We start from the raw sequence: 22,149 nt of genomic DNA, 5'->3' as shown, positions 1-22,149 counted from the left end.
GAGAAAATTAATATCTAAGTGACATTTGTAGAATAATATAAATGATGAAATAAATCGGTGAGCGTCAGTGGCAGGATAAGAATCAAATATAGTGAAAAGAGTATTCATATACTAAGAAAAAATGGCTGAAATTTGGACAGAAAGATAATCAATATGTAGGATCTCATGATGAACAGTATTTACAGCAGTTACAGAGGTTTTTCAGCAAAGTTTGGGCAGCCCTCTGGAAGTTTTGATTTATTCATTGTTGTCAGAACTCCTATATTGACTGGCCTGGACAAGCTCCCTGCAAGTTTCGACTTGTTCATCCCCTACCACCGCCTCCGTTCCTCTACTGGCTTGTTTGAACAAGTTCTGTGGAGGTGTTAACTTTTCATTCCCTCCCAATACCATCACCACTGTTAGAGTTTGAACAGGATTCTTACAAGTTTCGACTTCTTCACTGCTCCATCACCCTGTTCATATTACCACCATTTCTGACATCTTTAATTTTCACACTACCAATCTCCCACACTTAACTCATGAATTATTTCCACCATCTTGTATTTTAAGTATCACAAGAGCGCTGTATCCGCCACCATGCATTATTCAAATGGCAATGCTTCGCAGGAAAAGGTGAAGGGAAGACCTGGAAGGGGAAGGGGAAGGGGAAGGGGAAGGGGAAGGGGAAGGGAAGACCTGGAAGGGGAAGGGGAAGAGGAAGGGGAAGGGGAAGAGGAAGGGGAAGGGGAAGGGGATGGGGAAGGGGAAGGGGAAGGGGATGGAGGTGATCTTATGGGGTGACAGGGTGACAGTGAGAAGTGACCTTGAAGAGCAACTATGAGTAAATGGGGGAAAAGGTGACCATACAGTATGACATTGAGGGTGACAAAGACCTGTACCCTTGCGATATGACAATGAAAGGGGACCTTGAACTGCACTAGAAAGCGCTTCACTCCTCTACTGCTGTGAAGGTACCATGTAAAAAACAACATATTGACATGACGTTTACATTACACAGTATACGAAAAATGATCAGTATTTCAATTTTTGTGTTTGGTATATCTTTCAGAAATTACCAGTAACCCCACCATCACCTTCAATTCTTTGAAGAATCAAACTCTCATGATTTGAAATTAGGTTTTAAAGTCTGCTGGAAGCCGCTAAGTAATTTTACTGTCAAACACAGGATGAGTATAATGTGGGTTATTTGGATTTGTTTTAAGAAAAGCTAGTTTTGCATGCATCCCATTGTTTATGATGTCCTATCCTCTAAACTATGGGTAGTAAAATGAAACAGTTTTGCAGATACGTTTACAGGGACATGTGGGTACTTTAGCAAAATGTGGTGCAAATAGAGTTAGTAGTGAAGAAGTAATAAATTAAGACATCGGACCTGACGCTCATGTTTTACCGTATGAACAATGAAACTTCTTTCCGTTCATTGTTTTGTGTGTGGGGGGGGGGGGGCGGTTGTTTAGTGAAAGAAAAATTCGAAAAGGGTTGAAATTAGGTGTAAAGTGTATTGGAAGTCAGTAAGTGCAGTCATCTCAAATACCGAAGAATGTACTGCAGCGTGATACGTTGCATCAAGATGCACACACAGTTTCTAACTTCAATATTTCACTCACTGTATTAAGCCCTTAATGAAAGATTACATAGTTTAATGAGTAGATTGTGACAGCATTTTAAATTTTTAAACTCAGACCATCATTATATGAAATACTGAAAATAAAATTTTTGTTGGCCCTAGAAGCCATTAGATAGGCAACCTGCAAGGGGGCTATGCCCTGGGTTAGTCATTTAGTATTATGTATTCCCAGCACCACAAACATTTATTGGAAGTTCAGGCCATGAATAGTCCACAGAAACATAATAGATCTTTTGGAGGATAGTTTCTATTAACTAAGTTCGCAAAGCTTGATATAAGAGCTGCGCTCATTTAACTTTTCGAGAGTTTTTTGAAAACATTCTGAAGCAATTGAAGTATCAAAGTCGATATACGAGTTTGAAATACTCCTATGCAGGTAATTTAATTCATTCAAAAGATAGGGTACATTGTTGTGGTTTGACAAGCTCTCCACACCAGCATATTCGGTGCATAACTGCATAACTGCAGCAATTTACAGCCATTCAGCCTGCTGATTGTGTTCATATCTAGGTCTCCCTCTACAATTTTGGCCCTCACGCACCCCTTCGTTACCAAACTGATTATTTCTTAATGCTTCAGGGTGTCTCTTATCAATTGTTCCCTTCTTTTACTCAAAGTGTGCCACAAATTTTCTTGTTCTGCAGTTCGATTTAGCACTACCTCGTTTGTTGTTACACTTACTTTTGTGGCGGTGTTCGTAGCGACAAGCAATTCGCTGTAGAAACGGCTTACGCAGTCACCGCCACACTTTTAATAGCGGGCCGACCGGTCCGCTGGAACAGTAAACAGAAAGATGAAAACCCAAACACTCTGATTAAATAAAAGTCGGTACTTATCTTTATTACGAAGATACAGAAATACAGTAGTGAACTCCGTGTCTACAGAAATCTGTCTAGTTCGAGTCGGAGCGGCTAGGTCAGCGTCGGCTGACGACAAACAACAACTCTGCTGCGATGAACACACAACTGACTAGCAAGTACACAATTCGGTGGCGAGTATACAACTGAGCGGCGAATACAGAACTGTCCTAGCGCTCGCGACTCCAGCGCTTAAGAACCCAGAAGCCAGCGGTGGCGCGCGCAGACTTGCGGCGATTTCCTGTCTCGCTGGCGCTGCTTATGCGGACGGCGTCCGGACTTTGATGCTGCCAACCTTTTGGCAGCGGGCTCGGGTGGCATTACTGGCTAGGATATAACACTCCTCCCCCCCAAATCGCCGCACCGTCGTTGAATAATGACGTGGCGAGCGTCGACGGCGGGGGAGGGGTCTGGCCGCAGGCGTAGCAGAAGAGACCGGGGCGGAGACTGTTGTCGGTGGCAGTCCCCGGTCCGCACCCCAGCATTGGCTGCGCGGGGCCTCGGGAAACACCGACTGAAAACCGAGGTCAGGGTGCACGCCTGTGACCACGGGCGCAGCTTCTGGTACTGGACGCGACGGGGCGTCGGGACCCACGAAGAGAGGCAGCGTCTCCTGACGCTGCGTCGACGGCTGCTGAGTGGGCGCCGGACAAGGCGCTGCGGTGTCAGACTCCTTGGGGGTGCCCAAGGAAAGCGGCTGCAGGACAGGCTGCACAGCCACCGCTTTGGAAGGCGGCCCGGCTGAGGGGTCGACGTCCATCAGCTCCGAAGACGGTGGCGACTGAAGAGGGACCGCAGGCGCCGGAGCGACCACCTGGGGCGCTCCCGGATGAAGCTGCGCGGGAGGCATCAACGGGACGGGCCGTCGGCGTGGTAGCGGCGACGGCTGCTGCTGCTGCCCTGGGGGCGGCAGCGAAGTCGGAAGGCGCGGCTGGAACCCGCCGCGGACCAAATCTGTGGACAAAGAACGAGCGGCAGAATCCGGGCGGCCAGCGCGGCGCAACTGGTTCTGATGCCTCCTGTGCACCCCAGTAGCACCTTGAACAGTATAAAAACCGCGACCCTGGACACTTATCACGGTACCACGTTCCCAACGACAGCGACCGTGATAAACACTGAAAAAAACGGCGTCGTCGCGCTGAAAACGCGTGCGATGCTCAGAAGCGGCGGGTCGATCCGGGGGGGTGCAACAACCGTAGTAGGGTGCGATGACGACGGCCGTGGAGAAGCTCCGCAGGCGAAGGGCCGTCGCGTGGCGTGGTCCGGTACGACGACAGGAACGTGATGAGGGCCTGCTGACGAGAGTGCGTAGCACGAAGGCGGTCCATATGATCCTTGAATGTGCGTACAAAACGTTCCGCTGCACCATTCGATTGAGGGTGGAACGGCGGAATAAGAACATGGCGAATGCCATTGGCAGAACAAAAACTTTCAAATTCAGCAGAGGTAAATTGTGGACCATTGTCAGACACTAAAACTTCTGGAAGACCCTCAATACAAAAAACTGAAGTCAACGCCTGTATAGTTTGTGCAGACGTTGTAGACTGCATGGGCACAACAAACGGAAAATTACTAAATGCATCTATCACGATGAGCCAACGAGAAGTCCAATATGGACCAGCGAAATCAATATGTACTCGCTGCCAGGGACCGGCAGGGCGTGCCCACTCAAAATAGCGTTGAGGCGGAGCAGCTTGGTGTTCAGCATACGTCGAACAATCTGTAGACATCTGCGTAATCTGCTTATCAATGCCGATCCATGTACAATGCCGGCGGGCAAGCTGCTTGGTGCGGACCACTCCCCAATGATCTTGATGCAACAAGTCGAGGACCTTGGATTGGAGCACTTGGGGAACCACTACACGAAGCTGGTCATTCTCGGTGCGTAACAGCAAAACTCCGTGCGAAACAGACAACAGATGACGTTGCTGATAATAGCGACGAACCACAGGATCCGATATGTCCTTTGCCTTGGATGGCCAACCACGTTGAACAAAACGTAACAGTAAACTCAGATGAGGATCCATAGCTGTCTCACGTGCCACCTGACGATAATCAATCGGATAATCCCGGAGGGATTGATGCTCATCGGCGTCAATCTGATGGCAAGAGTCGTCAGAGGAATCGAAGACATCATCCGCAGCAATCGGCAATCTAGAAAGCGCGTCAGCGTTTGCATGCTGAGCTGTAGGGCGATACAGTATCTCATACCGGTATTGTGATAACAAAAGAGCCCAACGTTGTAGTCTCTGAGCTGTCCGCTGAGGAACTGGTTTAGACGGATGAAACAGTGACGTCAGGGGCTTGTGATCTGTTACTAAATAGAATGGTCTACCATAGAGGTAGTGATGGAATTTTGTGACACCGAACACAATAGCCAACGCTTCCTTGTCCAATTGGCTATAATTACACTGAGCTTTGTTGAGCAATTTAGATGCGAACGCAATAGGACGTTCGGTGTTACCGACTCGGTGAGACAACACAGCACCGAGGCCGAAAGAAGAGGCATCACAAGCTAACACCAGAGGCTTGTTAGGGTCGTAATGGACCAGACAACGATCATTCAATAAAGCCTCTTTAAGCTGCTGAAAGGCTGATTGGCAATCAGCTGACCACACAAACGGAACATCCTTACGGCGGAGACGATGCAACGGTGCAGCAATCTGTGATGCATTAGGTATAAACCTAATATAATATGTCAATTTGCCAAGAACTGCTTGCAATTCATGCAGATTGCGAGGGGCGGGCAAATCACGAATAGCTGCTAAATGTGACTGGGAGGGATGAATGCCTTGAGCATTAATAACATGTCCCAGATACTCCAGCTCCGTAAGGAAAAATGAACATTTATCGATGTTGCAACGTAGGCCTGCCTGAGACAACACTTTAAACAAACACTCCAAATTACGGAAATGTTCAGCAGGCGTCCGACCGGACACAACAATATCGTCTAAATAGTTGCAACACGATGGCACATTAGTCAGAAGTTGTGACAAAAAACGCTGAAAAACAGCTGGAGCTGACGCACAACCAAAAGGCAAACGCAGAAAACGGAACAACCCCAACGACGTGTTTATGACAAAATACTGTTGTGATTGCTCGTCGAGGGGCAATTGCAAATATGTTTCACGGAGATCAATTTTGGAAAAGAAACGAGCTTCCCCTAACTTATCCATCAGCTCGTCCGGTCTAGGCAAAGGAAAAGAATCAATGACAGTCTGAGGATTAACTGTCGACTTAAAATCAGCACACAAACGTAACTTGCCAGACGGTTTCTTTATAATAACTAAGGGAGAAGCCCACTGGCTCGCTGAAACGGGTTGAATAACACCGTTGTTTTGCCAACGACGAAGTTCATCTTCTACAGGTGCCCGGAGGGCGTGAGGCACTGGACGAGCACGACAAAATCGAGGCTGTGCATTATCTTTTAACGTAATATGAGCGGCAAAGTTCGCAGTACAACCTAGTTCGTCTTTAAATATGTCACTGTATCGTTTACACAAATCGGTTATGCTGTGTTGAGGAACAACAACAGAATTAATTTGCAACACATTGTCTTGGATAGACAGACCAAACAAGTCAAAACAGTCTAATCCGAAAATGTTTACACTGTCTGTAGCGCGGAGCACTGTGAATGAAACTGTTTTTGTATTGCCACGAAATGTGGCTGGCACGCTACATACACCTAACAAAGGAATTTGTTCTCCACTATAAGTAGCCAAAGAATGTTTTGCCGCTGAAAGTTTAGGGCGGCCGATAGCCGCATACGTAGCACTATTTATGAGAGTCACAGACGCACCAGTGTCTAATTGAAAATTGAAGGTCTTATCCTGGATGCGTAGCTTCACAAATAGTTTATTACACTGTCTCTGGATCGGTGCAGTGGAGGCGGAAGACACAAAATCAGCGCGTTTAGCGCGTGTTCGCTGCTTACGACAACTCGTGGGTTGGGCGGGTGGAACAACAACTCCCGCTTCACTTGCAGTCGGTACATTACTTTTTACAGCGTTTGAATTACGCCTGGGTCGCATGGCAGAGGGCTGGGTGGGTGGCTTATTGCGAACAAGTTTATTACCCACACGAACCGAGGAAGAGTCTTTAAACGCGACCTTCTGGGCGGGCTGGCTTTGAAGAACATGAATATCCATGGGCTGGGCAGCACTAGAATTGTTCCTGCGTTTACGCAAACAAACAGTCTGGATGTGTCCTTTCCTTCGACAAAAGTGACAAACCGCGTTTCTTAACGGGCAACGTTCACGAGGATGAGCCAGAACACAGTTAGGGCAAGACTTAACTCTATCATTTTGCACACGCGGCTGACGAATGTGTTTAACATGACGCGGCCGGCTAGTGTTTACAGTCTGACTCTGCCGGTGGGGCCGCGGGCGTGACATAACTTGCTTAGCACAGACAATTTGAGAAATACACGGCTGATCTAACTCACACTCAGCATAGTCAAAAGTATCTTGGGCTTCAATGATGTTCATCACAGTCTCTAATGACGGGTCAGGCAACTTTAAGATAGCAGAACGAATACGAGAATCTGCAATGTTTTGAGTAATAGCATCTCGTAACATGACATCACTGTAGGAAGCTCCACACACACAATTAAATCGGCACTGACGGGTGAGGCCCCGTAAATCTGTTAACCACTGTTTATTAGATTGATGTGGCAGTTTCTTTAATCTGAAGAACTTGAATCTGGCTGCTGCCACATGAACTCTCGACTCGAAATACTCAGCAAGCTTGTTAACAACAACGTCATAGTCTAAAGCTTCTGGCTGGGATTCCGGGAACAACTTACAAAGTAGTCGATAGATTTCCACGCCTGCAGTGGAAATTAAATAAAGCTGCCGCTCAGTAACTGTGATTTTGTAGACTGTCATGTGCGCCTGCAACTGCGCGAAATATTCTCGCCATTCTTCTCGTGATGCATCAAAAGCACGGAACGGTGGTGCTGCCTGTGCTTGTTCCTTTTGTGTTGGAGGATTAGCCACTTGTTTGGCGATTGCTTCCACCAGACTTTGTATTTGCTGACTCTGTAACAAGATCAACTGTTGTTGTATTTGCTGACTCTGTAACAAGATCAACTGTTGTAATTCGGCAGACATAGTGAACACAAATTAAACCAGCCCCCAAAAGATTATCGCTATAATTAGTATAACCAGAAACAAGTTGAATCAGCCCTGCACACGAGTTCGGAAGACCTCGTCGCCAGTTTTGTGGCGGTGTTCGTAGCGACAAGCAATTCGCTGTAGAAACGGCTTACGCAGTCACCGCCACACTTTTAATAGCGGGACGACCGGTCCGCTGGAACAGTAAACAGAAAGATGAAAACCCAAACACTCTGATTAAATAAAAGTCGGTACTTATCTTTATTACGAAGATACAGAAATACAGTAGTGAACTCCGTGTCTACAGAAATCTGTCTAGTTCGAGTAGGAGCGGCTAGGTCAGCGTCGGCTGACGACAAACAACAACTCTGCTGCGATGAACACACAACTGACTAGCAAGTACACAATTCGGTGGCGAGTATACAACTGAGCGGCGAATACAGAACTGTCCTAGCGCTCGCGACTCCAGCGCTTAAGAACCCAGAAACCAGCGGTGGCGCGCGCAGACTTGCGGCGATTTCCTGTCTCGCTGGCGCTGCTTATGCGGACGGCGTCCGGACTTTGATGCTGCCAACCTTTTGGCAGCGGGCTCGGGTGGCATTACTGGCTAGGATATAACACTTACAACTTATCCCTGTAATTTTCTATAGCGACAAATTTCAGAAATTTCTATTCTCTTCTTGTCTGAACTGCTTATTGTCCACGTTTCTCTTCTGTACAAGAGCTATACTCAACATAGATACCTTCAGAAAAGATTTGCTAAGTTTTCATTTTATATTAAATGTTTAAAAAATTCTTCTTTTTATGAAATTCTTTTTTTTTCTGTTGCCAGTTTGCATTTTATACTCTCTCTACTTGGACTTTAGTTGGTTATTTTTCTGCCAAATAACAAAACTTTTCTATTACTTTTTGTGTCTCACTTCCTCATCTAATTCCTTCAGCATCACCTAATTTTATTCGACTACATTCCATCACACTTGTTTTACTTTTGGTGATGCTCATCTTATAACCCCTTTTCAAGAGACCATACCACTCCAATGTTGTTTCGAATTCATTGCTCTCTGAGAGAGTTACAACGTCATAAGGAAACCTCAAAGATTTTATTTCTTCGCCCTGAACTTTAATTCCCTCTCCAAATTTCTCCTTGGTTTCCTTTACTGCTTGCTCAATGTACAGGTTGGAGATACGTTACAATCCTGTCTCACTCATTTCTCAACTAATATTTCCTTTCATATCCTTCGACTCTTAAAATTAGTCTGGTTTGTGTACAAGTCGTACATAACCTTTCACTAACTGTATTTTATCTCTGCAATCTTCCAAATCTCATAGAGTGTTGTCTACTGTGAGGTGGGATCAGAATTTTCTCGTGTGATCCTACATTACTCCTGTACCCAAACTGATCTTCTCCAAAGTTGGCTTCTACCAGCTTTCCCATTCTTCTGTAAATATCTCTGTCCATATCTTGAAACCATGGCTTGTTGAACTAACGTATCGGTAATGCTCATATGTGCTTTCCTTGGAATTGGAATTACTGCATTAATCCCAGAGTCTGCAGGAATTTCGCCTGTTTCATATGTCCTGTACACCAGATGAAAACGTTTTCTTATGGCTCGCTCTTCCATTCTGAGGAAATGTAATTTACTTCATGGGCCTTGTTTCGATTGAGAACTTTCTGCGATTTTTCATTTATTCTTACAGAATCATATCTCCCTTGTCATCTTCATCTACTTCCTCTTCATTTCTGTAATACTATCTTCAAGTTTATTTCTGTTGCAAAATCCCTCTACAAATTCCTTTCTCCTTTGAGCTTTCCCTTCTTTGTTCAGCACTGCCTCACCATCCAAGCTCGTGGTAGTCATACGGCTACGTCTCTTTTCTGCAAATGCCTCTTCAATTTTTCTGAAGGATGCACCTATGTTTCCTCTAACCTTAGAAGTTTTCACAGCCTGTCCTCCAGCCATCTCTGTATAGCTAATTTGCGTTTTCTGTCAATATCATTTTTTCGACATCTGTATTTCCAGTTACCTGCTTCATATGCTACGTTTTTGTACTCTCTCTTTTCATTACTTAAATTTAATATATCCTTTGTTTCCCAAGGATACCACATCTTGGCTTTTTAACTATGTTGACGTCTGCTTCCTTCATTATTTTATTTTCTAGCGTATTCCTTTCCCCTGTTTCAGTCAAACGCTACCTAATGGTTCCTGTGAAACTCTCAACAACCTCTGGTTCTTTCAATTTATCCAGATGCCATCTCCTTGAATGGCTACTTTTTTGCAATTTCTACAGTTTTAATCTACAGTTCATTACCAATCAATTATGGTCAGAGTCCATATATACCCCTGGGAATATCTTACAGTTTGAAATCTGCTTCTGAAATCCCTGTTTTACCACCATATAATCAGTCTGAAACCTTCCAGGGTTACCAAGTCTGTTCCACATACGCAACCTTCTTTTCTTTCTTCATTCTTAAATCAAGTGTTAGAAACGGTTAAATTACGCACTATGCAAAGTTGTGCGAGATGGCTTCCCCCTTTCTTCCTATCCCCCAGTCCATGTTCTACTATTTTTCCTTCTCTTGCTTTTCCTACTGTCGCATACCAGTCATCCATATATCAGTCACATTGTGTTTCACTTTTATTTAGACATTTTATAGTGATTTTCGTTTGTGTATGTTTTTAGCCATTGTATCCCTATGTCAGCCTGGTTTAATTAATGCTTTGAAAACATTATTTTCATGTAAACGGAACCGGCAATCTTCGAGAACTCCGGAATTATAATTTGGCCCATTGAATCACACTGAAAATCAGGCTTCAGTGTCATTGGAAATTGTGTGAATGATGATCTGACTCATAAGGCGCTTCGCACTTCTGATGAAGAGTTTGCTTGATGCCGTATGACGTCACAAGTTCCCAGAATAAAAAATGTGGCCTGAGATGAAGGTGGGCAGTTTTGGCGAGATCTGAAAGTTTTCAGTGAGTTACGTCAGTTATTGCTGATGGGTGCAACATTATCAGATGTTTCGGTTCTAATAACGGTACGGTGGCAACGGTATGACACCACACTGAAGTGGAACAATGTGTTTTTGTTTTGTACAGAATAGTAACAAGCAAACACTGAGAAAAGTTAATTTTGAAATCATGTCAAATATTATATGAGCAATATGTCTGTAACACCGAGCAATATACACCAGATAAGCAGCCTATATCCACAAGAGTTGTACATTTGAGAATCTAGAGGCTCGCCTTTTATATGTATATACAGGGTGTCATTCCTATGAGTCGGGGAGAATTTTTCTCTAGTGTTCCGGCAGCTGTTTGCAATTTATTTTTTGCAAAGTGTAGCTGGATGCAGCCCTGTCACAAGCTTCCTGCTATTTCTATCGTCAACGAAGAATGTCGGTTTGTTTCCCGTTACAAACATAATGATTTTAAAGCGGAATTTTACATGCCTATTGGATAGAGCGGTTCCAAATTCATTAGTGCGATCTTCGGTTTAGCGACATGTATTAACAGGGGCGGTAAAAGACGAAGAATAACCAGTGTCAGAACGGCCGTGGCCGGCGCTGCCTGCTACCTCCACACAGCAGTTCAACTCTGTCGCTGCTGGAGTACTGGTTACTTTGTGTTTCACTGTCCCTGTTGATACATATCGCTTAATACATGTTGCTAAACCGAATGTCGCACTATATCTAGAATTCCACTTTAAAAATCGTTTTGCTAGTAACAGGCAATAAGCCAACGTTTTCCATTGGCAATGGACGTCGCAGGAAACTTGTGATGAGAAGTATTTGTTAGGGTTGACCCTTACGAGGGGCACCCTGTATACCCAAAACCCCACTGACAAACTTTCAGACGTTATTCAGGAATACCTTCTGACTATTTTGGAATAAAGAAGCCAAGGTCTCTGGCGGTTCGTTACAGAGTAATAAAGTAATTATAATTTATTCCGTTTGTTACCGCAATCACCCTCGCTTCTGTAAAAACGCCTTTACAACAGCGAAGAATCCTGTAATATGCAATAACCAAAACGTACAACACACAACACATAGTAAAATAACAAACCCTCAGTCGGAACACAGATTCAGCACGTAATAAATGTAGATCTCTTTCCTTACGGGCCTTTTTCGAAAGCCGGTCGGGGTGGCCGAGCGGTTCTAGGCGCCACAGTCCGGAACCGCGAAATCCTGCCTCGGGCATAGATGTGTGTGATGTACTTGGGTTAGTTAAGTTTAAGTAGTTCTAAGCTCTAGGGGACTGATGACCTCAGAAGTTTAGTCCCATAGTGCTCAGAGCCATTTGAACCTTCTTCGAAATGTCGACCACCATGATCATGGAAGTTAATATAGTGCCACTCTGTCAACTGTCTTGTATGCTCAAGAATTCCAGGACTTTGGCACACTATTTCCGCAGCTGCGATAATCCTAGCAAACTGGTCCACGCAACGTAAACTAAGCACTACATACGTCCCCGGGAGAAGAACTCCATTGGTTTCATGACTGGTGAGCGGCTTGGTCATGGAATAGGACCGCTGCGAGCGATCCAATGAGTATATGATGTAGAGGGTGGGGAAGGGAAGGGAAGGGAAGGGAAGGGAAAGGAAGGGAAGGGAAGGGAAGGGAAGGGAAGGGAAGGGAAGGGAAGGGAAGGGATGGGAAGGGAAGGGATGGCTGGAAATCTCGTGAGTTCCAGCCGCACGGGGAATTGTGTTAATGTAATGGTGAAAGTTGAAAATTTGTGCCGGATCAGGACACGAATCCCTGGTTGGCTTAACCACCTTGGCCATCTGGACACGGTCTCCTTCCGACCCAGTTCTTAAGCAGGGTGGTGCGATGTACCATTTCTTGCTTTTATGTCCCCCCCCCCCCCCCCCAAGGGCAAAGAGAAAAGGTGAAGCGGTAGCCCAGCGTTGAGCCTGCCCCTACCGTCATGTATTTTTGATTTTCTAATGTTAAAAAACATAAGATTTTTTTCCTGTTCCTCAGTAAGAGGAAGGACTCGCTCTCTGTTAATGAACGAAGACAGACGCACTTATTTTAGAGCGAAATCGGCAGTAGCCATTATGGTTCTGAGACTAATTAAAAAGTCTGTATTTTTTATGTGTGTAGAAGGAAGAATATAGCGGTATTTCACCAGTGGAAAATTAAGTAATTAATCAAATGGCTCTGAGCACTATGGGACTTAACATCTGTGGTCATCAGTCCCCTAGAACTTAGAACTACTTAGACCTAACTAACCTAAGGACATCACACACATCCATGCCCGAGGCAGGATTCGAACCTGCGACCGTAGCAGTCGCGCGGTTCCGGACTGAGCGCCTAGAACCGCTAGACCACCGCGGCCGGCAAGTAATTAATCCAAGTAGTACTGTAATATATAAAAATCCAAGAAGCCCAACTGTGTACTTCAGAGTTATTAGGAAGATCCGATTACACAAGGAATGATGGACACGGCCAAGACTTTCTAGGTGGGACGGCAATCGGACGTAGTATTATTAATTGGTAAGCATAAATCTACAACAAGAGAAAGACTATTTCGTTTATGAGGAACTAATATGAAAAGATTCTTTACCCATTTACTGGCATAGCTCAGCTTATTCTGCTTGTCCGACTCGCCGAAAAATTAATCTCACTATTTCCATATACCTAAAAGTTTATTATTATTTTTTAGTATATTGTAGTGGCCGAGGCGAATAAGGCAACCCTTTAAGAGAAGCGCTTCATCTGGGTTCCAGTCCCAGTTTGTCACAAATTTTCAACTTCAGCCACTGCATTACCACAATGGACTGCGCGGCTGGAATTCACGAGTTTCCCACCCATTCTTTCCGTTTCTCCCCATCCTCTGTTTCATATAAATGTATGCACCAGCAGCGTCATCAGGAATGGTGTCCTGTCGGACATGTCCGACGGAGCAGGCACCTCTCAGATACATACAACACATCGTCATCCAAATTGTACTTCAATGTCGTTCCTAACATCGAGTTGCGAAGTGCACTACAGCCTCGTCATGTTGAAACAAGATAAGGTGACGAATTCTCAGCGGCACATTTTCTGCGAATTGTTTGAGGACATGTTTAAAGAACGATGTGTACACCACTCCGTTCAGTGTATAAGGAAATAGGTAAGGTCCAGTCACATACTTGTTTACTATACCAGCCCATAAGTTTACAGCAAACGCCCTCTCAAAACAGTTCAGTGGCTTGTGCTCAGAGCTAGTGCAACGCGCTGAGCACTAGAGACAGGTGTGACACCAATCGCATATGGCACATTCTCTTCCATATCGGGTGTTCTAGTATACTACACACAGCCACTATCTTCCATTCTAAACTGGAAGGGTCCTGTTTTTCGTAGGCGCCTATTTACAGATGCAAAAGTACAAAGTGTTTATAAATAAGTTACACAAATGTAACCTTTAATTGTGAGAAAGGTACATAACTTACAGAAATGTTTGATACTGCACTGAGTGTAGTGTATCTTCAAGTTTTATTTACAAATGTTCAATGTGGCTACCTTTTGTAACAAATGGCCTCTCTTTAACCAGTTTCCCGCCAAATCCTTTGAAGCAAATCTTGATCCATGGTGGCAGCTGTTTGTATTATCCATTGCTGCAGCTCGTCTACGTTTCTCTGAAGTGGGGGAACAAACACTCTGCCTTTCATGTAACCCCATACATAGAAGTCCATTTGTATTAAGTCAGGGGGTCGTTGTGTCCAGGATATTATACCTCCACGTCCAGTTCAAGTGGGCACATTCCTAAGGAGGACGACTTCGCAGCACGCCATCTTACTGAAAATAAATTCTGTACCCATATCCTGTTGTAATTGCGCCATCAGATGATGTTCAAGCGCGACCAGGTACGATATTCCAGTTACTCTCTCAGCATTATACGACTCCATGATAACTGTTGGAATAACTTATCGGCTTATGTCACCTAGTGGGAACGCCGGGAACTAACAGTGTTAGGCGGGAATGACACTTGCAGGTAAACTGCATTCGCTGCTGTATCGAACGTTTCTGTAAGTTACTTACTTTTCTCACAATTAAAGGTTACTTTCGTCTAACTAATTTATAAACGATCGTTCCTGTGATGCGTTTGCCCTCAGTGCAGGAGCAGCTCATCGTAGTGTAGTTGCGCAGTTCTTCCGTTACATTCAGTGAAGCTGCATGTCGGCCACCTTTTCATCAATAAACCTATCCATAGTACTGACTGAATCACTGCTAATGGAACACTGATACTGCTGGAAAAGGAAATCATAGACATAACCGAGCAGTACTGAATGCAAACGCGAAACAACGTGTTAAAAGGGCCATTACTGTTGTCAACAGCAGGTACCGTGAAGAATGAAAACAACACACACAGCGCATACCGTCGAAGTTTGCATTGTGTTGTACTACTTTCAGTGCATCAGAGGTACAAAGCTAATACAGGGCAAGAAAGCGAACGAAATGCAATAACTCTGTAACGAGCCGCCAGAGACCGCGGGTCCGTTATACAAGGAAGAGCCAAAGAAACTGGTAGACCTGCCTAATATCATGTAGGGTTCCCGCGAGCACGCAGAAGTGACGCAACACGACGTGGCATGGACTCGACTAATGTCTGAAGTACTGCTGGAGTGAACTGACACCATGAATCTTGCAGGGCTGTCCATGATTCTGTAAGAGTACGAGGAGGTTGAGTGTTGGGACCACTCCTGTTCCTTATTTATATAATTTATATGCCCTCTAGTATTACGGGTAACTCTAAAATATTTCTGTCTGCTGATGACACTAGCTTGGTAGTAAAGGATGTTGTGTGCAACATTTGCCCGGTTTCAAATAGTGCAGTACATGACCTAATTTCATGGCTTGTCGAAAATAAACTAACGCTAAATCACAGTAAGACTCAGTTTTTACAGTTTCTAATACACAACACAACTAGACCTTCAAGGAACTCCTCGACAGAATAGAAGGAGTCACCCACGAGGAAACTCTTCAGTTGCGATTTGAAAGCACGTGGATTACTGCTAAGATTTTTGAATTCGATTGGAAGCTTATTGAAAATGGATGCAGCAATATACTGCACACCTTTCCGTACAATAGAACAGAACGGGCATATGATTAGTGAAACTGAACAGTTCAAATTTCTCGGTGTTTAGATAGAGAGTAAGCTGTCGTGGAAAGCCCACGTTCAGAATCTTGTTCAGAGACTTAATACTGCCACTTTTACTATTCGAACGGAATCTGAAGTGAGTGATCGTTCGACACGAAAATTAGTCTACTTTGCTTATTTTCATTCGCTTATGTCGTATGGTATTATATTTTGGGGTAACTCTTCCCATTCTAAAAGGCTATTTTTGGCTCAAAAACGGTCGGTTCGGGCAATAAGTGGTGTAAGTTCACGAACCTCTTGTCGACACCTGTTCACGAGTCTGGGTATTTTGACATTGGCGTCTCAATATATACACTCCTGGAAATGGAAAAAAGAACACATTGACACCGGTGTGTCAGACCCACCATACTTGCTCCGGACACTGCGAGAGGGCTGTACAAGCAATGATCACACGCACGGCACAGCGGACACACCAGGAACCGCGGTGTTGGCCGTCGAATGGCGCTAGCTGCGCAGCATTTGTGCACCGCCGCCGTCAGTGTCAGCCAGTTTGCCGTGGCATACGGAGCTCCATCGCAGTCTTTAACACTGGTAGCATGCCGCGACAGCGTGGACGTGAACCGTATGTGCAGTTGACGGACTTTGAGCGAGGGCGTATAGTGGGCATGCGGGAGGCCGGGTGGACGTACCGCCGAATTGCTCAACATGTGGGGCGTGAGGTCTCCACAGTACATCGATGTTGTCGCCAGTGGTCGGCGGAAGGTGCACGTGCCCGTCGACCTGGGACCGGACCGCAGCGACGCACGGATGCACGCCAAGACCGTAGGATCCTACGCAGTGCCGTAGGGGACCGCACCGCCACTTCCCAGCAAATTAGGGACACTGTTGCTCCTGGGGTATCGGCGAGGACCATTCGCAACCGTCTCCATGAAGCTGGGCTACGGTCCCGCATACCGTTAGGCCGTCTTTCGCGCACGCCCCAACATCGTGCAGCCCGCCTCCAGTGGTGTCGCGACAGGCGTGAATGGAGGGACGAATGGAGACGTGTCGTCTTCAGCGATGAGAGTCGCTTCTGCCTTGGTGCCAATGATGGTCGTATGCGTGTTTGGCGCCGTGCAGGTGAGCGCCACAATCAGGACTGCATACGACCGAGGCACACAGGGCCAACACCCGGCATCATGGTGTGGGGAGCGATCTCCTACACTGGCCGTACACCACTGGTGATCGTCGAGGGGACACTGAATAGTGCACGGTACATCCAAACCGTCATCGAACCCATCGTTCTACCATTCCTAGACCGGCAAGGGAACTTGCTGTTCCAACAGGACAACGCACGTCCGCATGTATCCCGTGCCACCCAACGTGCTCTAGAAGGTGTAAGTCAACTACCCTGGCCAGCAAGATCTCCGGATCTGTCCCCCATTGAGCATGTTTGGGACTGGATGAAGCGTCGTCTCACGCGGTCTGCACGTCCAGCACGAACGCTGGTCCAACTGAGGCGCCAGGTGGAAATGGCATGGCAAGCCGTTCCACAGGACTACATCCAGCATCTCTACGATCGTCTCCATGAGAGAATAGCAGCCTGCATTGCTGCGAAAGGTGGATATACACTGTACTAGTGCCGACATTGTGCATGCTCTGTTGCCTGTGTCTATGTGCCTGTGGTTCTGTCAGTGTGATCATGTGATGTATCTGACCCCGGGAATGTGTCAATAAAGTTTCCCCTTCCTGGGACAATGAATTCACGTTGTTCTTATTTCAATTTCCAGGAGTGTATATTCCTTACTGTCATTTTTTGTCAAAAATATTAGCTTATTCCCAAAAATAAGCAGCTTTCACTCGGTTAATACTCGGCAGAAATCAAACCTGCAATTTGATCGGACTTCATTAACTCTTGTGCAGAAAGGTGTGCAGTATACTGCTGCATCCATTTTCAATAAGCTACCACTCGAATTCAAAAATCCTAGCAGTAATCCGCGTGCTTTCAAATCGAAACTGAAGAGTTTCCTCATGGGTCACACCTATCTGTCGAGGAGTTCCTTGAAAAATTAAGCTGATTCTTATTGTACTGTTGATGGCGTTTACTTAAACTTGTGGACTGACTTTTTTCGGGTTCATAAACATTTATTTTTATCTGTTATTACTTTTATGTTGTAATTTCATATACTGACAGGTTCCATGGCCTTGCAGATTTACTCCTTAATTTGATCCCACGGAACTTGACGTGTAAGTAAAATAAAATAAAATCTCTTCCGAAAATCACGTTGCAAGGCATCCCAGATATGTTCAACAATGTTCGTGTCCGGGGAGTTTGGTGGCCAGCGGAAGTGTTTAAACTCGGAAGTGTGTTCCTGGAGCCACTCTAAAGCAGTTCTGCATGTGTGGGATGTCACATTGTCCTGCTGGAATTGCCCAAGTCTGTCGGAGTGACAGTGGACATGAATGGATTCAGGTGATCAGACAGGACACTTACGTACGTGTCACCTGTCAGAGTCGTATCTAGACGTATCAGGAATCCCATATCACTCCAAATGTACACGCCCCACACCACTACAGACTCCACCAGCTTGAACAGTCCCCTGCTGACATGCAGGTTCTATGGTTTCATGAGATTGTCTCCATACCCGTACACGTCCATCCGCTCGATACAGTTTGAAACGAGACTCGTCCGACCATGCAACATGTTTCCACTCATCAAGAGCCCCGTGTCGGTGTTGACGGGCCCAGGCGAGGCGTAAAGCTTTGTGTCGTGCAGTCATCAAGGGTGCATCAGTGGGCCTTCGGCTCCGAAAGCCCATTTCGATGATGTTTCGTTGAATGTTTTGCACGCTGACAGTTGTTGATGGCCCAGCATTGAAATGTGCAGCGATTTGCAGAAGGATTGCACTTCTGTCACGTAGAACGATTCTCTTCAGTCGTCGTTGGTCCCTTTCTTGCAGGTTCTTTTTCCAGCCTCAGTTATGTCGGAGATCTGATCTTTTACCGGATTCCTGATATTTACAGTACGCTCGTGAAATGGTCGTACGGGAAAATTCCCACTTTATCGCTACCTCAGAGATGCTGTACGCCATCGCTCGTGCGCCGACTATAATTCTACGTTCAGACTCACTTAAGTCTTGATAACATGCCATTGTGGTAGCAGTAATCTATGTAGCAACTGCGCCAGACACTAGTTGTCTTATATAGGGGTTGCCGACCGCAGCGCCGTATTCTGCCTGTTTACATATACCTCTGTATTTCAATACGCATGCCTTTACCAGTTTCTTTGGAGCTTCTGCGTTTCAGATTAGTGAGAAGGTAGCTGCAGTCTCGTGTGCTACGTTGCGGAGAGAAGTGGCACACTTGGCCGCTGCAAGTACCTGAGAGAGGCCGGCGAGGCCTGGCGCAGTCCCTCCACCGGCATCAGGGCGAACACCTGCGCAGCCACCAGCATGGGCCGCAGCGCCTCGTGCAGAGACGCGCCGCGCCGCCGGGCGTCGCGGGGTATCCAGGGCATCACTGGGCACACCACAGCAAAGGGCAAGAGCTGCAGAACCGGCCACAAACAAACTTGATTGCATGACACGTCACTTCCCAAGAAAATCCATGACTCCTATGAATAAAAGAAGTGATTTTTAGTTGACATACCCACACTGTGTAAACCATTGTGAAGATGATGGTAGAGGCTAATTCCCAAACAACCTGTTGTTAGGGCTTCTTCCCATTCTATTCACGTATGGAGAGTAGGAGAAATGATTGCTTGAACGCATCTGTGAGTGCGATAATTAGTCTAACCTTGACTTCGCGAATACCACTAGAGCGATACATAGGTGGTAGTAGCATGCTCGGACACAGTATTCAGCTCTGGGGGTAGGTCGCAGTTTATTACAGAACCATCTTCACCTTCCCCCTCCAAATTTAACTTGTCATTACCACCACTTATAAAGTGCCAGAGTTGCCTACAACTACTATTATTATTATTATTATTATTATGACAAACAATTCTATCGGAGGAACAACATGTATCAATAATTACAGATTTCTGTAGTTGTATATATACGTTTGGATGTAGCTGTTTTGCGTTGATGTACTGGTGGATATTGTGTGGTATGACTCCTGTAGTTGATAGTATAATTGGTATAATGTCAACTTTATCCTGATGCCACATGTCCTTGACTTCCTCAGCTAGTTGGATGTATTTTTCAATTTTCTCTCCTGTTTTCTTCTGTATATTTGTTGTATTGGGTATGGATATTTCGATTAGTTGTGTTAATTTCTTCTTTTTGCTGGTGAGTATGATGTCAGGTTTGTTATGTGGAGTTGTTTTATCTGTTATAATGGTTATGTTCCAGTATAATTTGTATTCATCATTCTCCAGTACATTTTGTGGTGCATACTTGTATGTGGGAACGTGTTGTTTTTTTAGTTTTTGTTGTATGGCAAGTCGTTGATGTATTATTTTTGCTACATTGTCATGTCTTCTGGGGTATTCTGTATTTGTTAGAATTGTACATCCGCTTGTGATGTGATCTACTGTTTCTATTTGCTGTTTGCAAAGTCTGCATTTATCTGTTGTGGTATTGGGATCTTTAATAATATGCTTGCTGTAATATCTGGTGTGTATTGTTTGATCCTGTATTGCAATCACGAATCCTTCCGTCTCACTGTATACATTGCCTTTTCTTAGCCATGTGTTGGATGCGTCTTTATCGCTGTGTGGCTGTGTTAGATGATATGGGTGCTTGCCATGTAGTGTTTTGTTTTTCCAATTTACTTTCTTTCTATCTGTTGATGTTATGTGATCTAAAGGGTTGTGGAAGTGGTTATGAAATTGCAGTGGTGTAGCCGATGTATTTATATGAGTGATTGCTTTGTGTATTTTGCTAGTTCCTGCTCGTTCTATAAAGAATTTTCTTAAATTGTCTACCTGTCCATGATGTAGGTTTCTTATGTTGATAAATCCCCTTCCTCCTTCCTTTCTGTTTAGTGTGAATCTTTCTGTTGCTGAATGTATGAGGTGCCTACAACTATTATTATTATTATTACTATTATTATTATTATTACAAACACTCCTGTCGGAGGATCATCCGCAACTGAGCACTATACCACAGGTTGCAAATACCGCTACAGTTGTAAGGTTCTTTTATTTAGAATACGACCGTTTTCGGGCTGTTTTACGCCGCTCGGGGCCACAGCACGAACTGATAACACCTGAAGATGGGCGTATAACAGCCTGAAACCGGTCGTGTTGTAAATAAAAGAACCTCACAAGTGTAGTGGTATTTTCAACCTGTGGTATTATTATTATCATTATTTCTTTCCTTTCTCAGACGTTATGTCTGGTTAAAAATGGAAAGTGACGCGGACCTTGACCAAGCGTGACTTCCTTTTAACTGTACGGTATATGTTACATTGCATTTAGGAACTTTCGGATAATTGAACATGTATCAATAATTACAGATTTCTGTAGTTGTATATATACGTTTGGATGTAGCTGTTTTGCGTTGATGTACTGGTGGATATTGTGTGGTATGACTCCTGTAGTTGATAGTATAATTAGTATAATGTCAACTTTATCCTGATGCCACATGTCCTTGACTTCCTCAGCTAGTTGGATGTATTTTTCAATTTTCTCTCCTGTTTTCTTCTGTATATTTGTTGTATTGGGTATGGATATTTCGATTAGTTGTGTTAATTTCTTCTATTTGCTGGTGAGTATGATGTCAGGTTTGTTATGTGGAGTTGTTTTATCTGTTATAATGGTTATGTTCCAGTATAATTTGTATTCATCATTCTCCAGTACATTTTGTGGTGCATACTTGTATGTGGGAACGTGTTGTTTTTTTAGTTTTTGTTGTATGGCAAGTCGTTGATGTATTATTTTTGCTACATTGTCATGTCTTCTGGGGTATTCTGTATTTGTTAGAATTGTACATCCGCTTGTGATGTGATCTACTGTTTCTATTTGCTGTTTGCAAAGTCTGCATTTATCTGTTGTGGTATTGGGATCTTTAATAATATGCTTGCTGTAATATCTGGTGTGTATTGTTTGATCCTGTATTGCAATCACGAATCCTTCCGTCTCACTGTATACATTGCCTTTTCTTAGCCATGTGTTGGATGCGTCTTTATCGCTGTGTGGCTGTGTTAGATGATATGGGTGCTTGCCATGTAGTGTTTTGTTTTTCCAATTTACTTTCTTTCTATCTGTTGATGTTATGTGATCTAAAGGGTTGTAGAAGTGGTTATGAAATTCCAGTGGTGTAGCCGATGTATTTATATGAGTGATTGCTTTGTGTATTTTGCTAGTTTCTGCTCGTTCTATAAATAATTTTCTTAAATTGTCTACCCGTCCATGATGTAGGTTTCTTATGTTGATAAATCCCCTTCCTCCTTCCTTTCTGTTTAGTGTGAATCTTTCTGTTGCTGAATGTATGAGGTGCCTACAACTATTATTATTATTATTATTATTATTATTACAA

The 22,149-nt window shown here is 44.5% G+C and overlaps 1 protein-coding gene across 1 annotated transcript in view; it reads right to left on the bottom strand.

Moving 5' to 3' along the window:
- Window positions 1-19,184, bottom strand: part of LOC124775711 (gustatory receptor 5a for trehalose-like) — a 75,101-nt gene extending 55,917 nt beyond the window's left edge. The window contains exon 1 of the mRNA XM_047250538.1: window positions 19,031-19,184. Coding sequence (XP_047106494.1) covers window positions 19,031-19,184 — 154 coding nt within the window. The remainder of the gene's footprint in view (window positions 1-19,030) is intronic.
- Between the last annotated feature and the right edge of the window lie 2,965 nt (window positions 19,185-22,149).

Source organism: Schistocerca piceifrons, chromosome 2 (genome assembly GCF_021461385.2).
Source record: "Schistocerca piceifrons isolate TAMUIC-IGC-003096 chromosome 2, iqSchPice1.1, whole genome shotgun sequence".
Classification (NCBI taxonomy): domain Eukaryota; kingdom Metazoa; phylum Arthropoda; class Insecta; order Orthoptera; family Acrididae; genus Schistocerca; species Schistocerca piceifrons.
The sequence above is the reverse complement of the archived record's forward strand: the minus strand, read 5'-3'. Positions and strand labels throughout refer to the sequence as shown.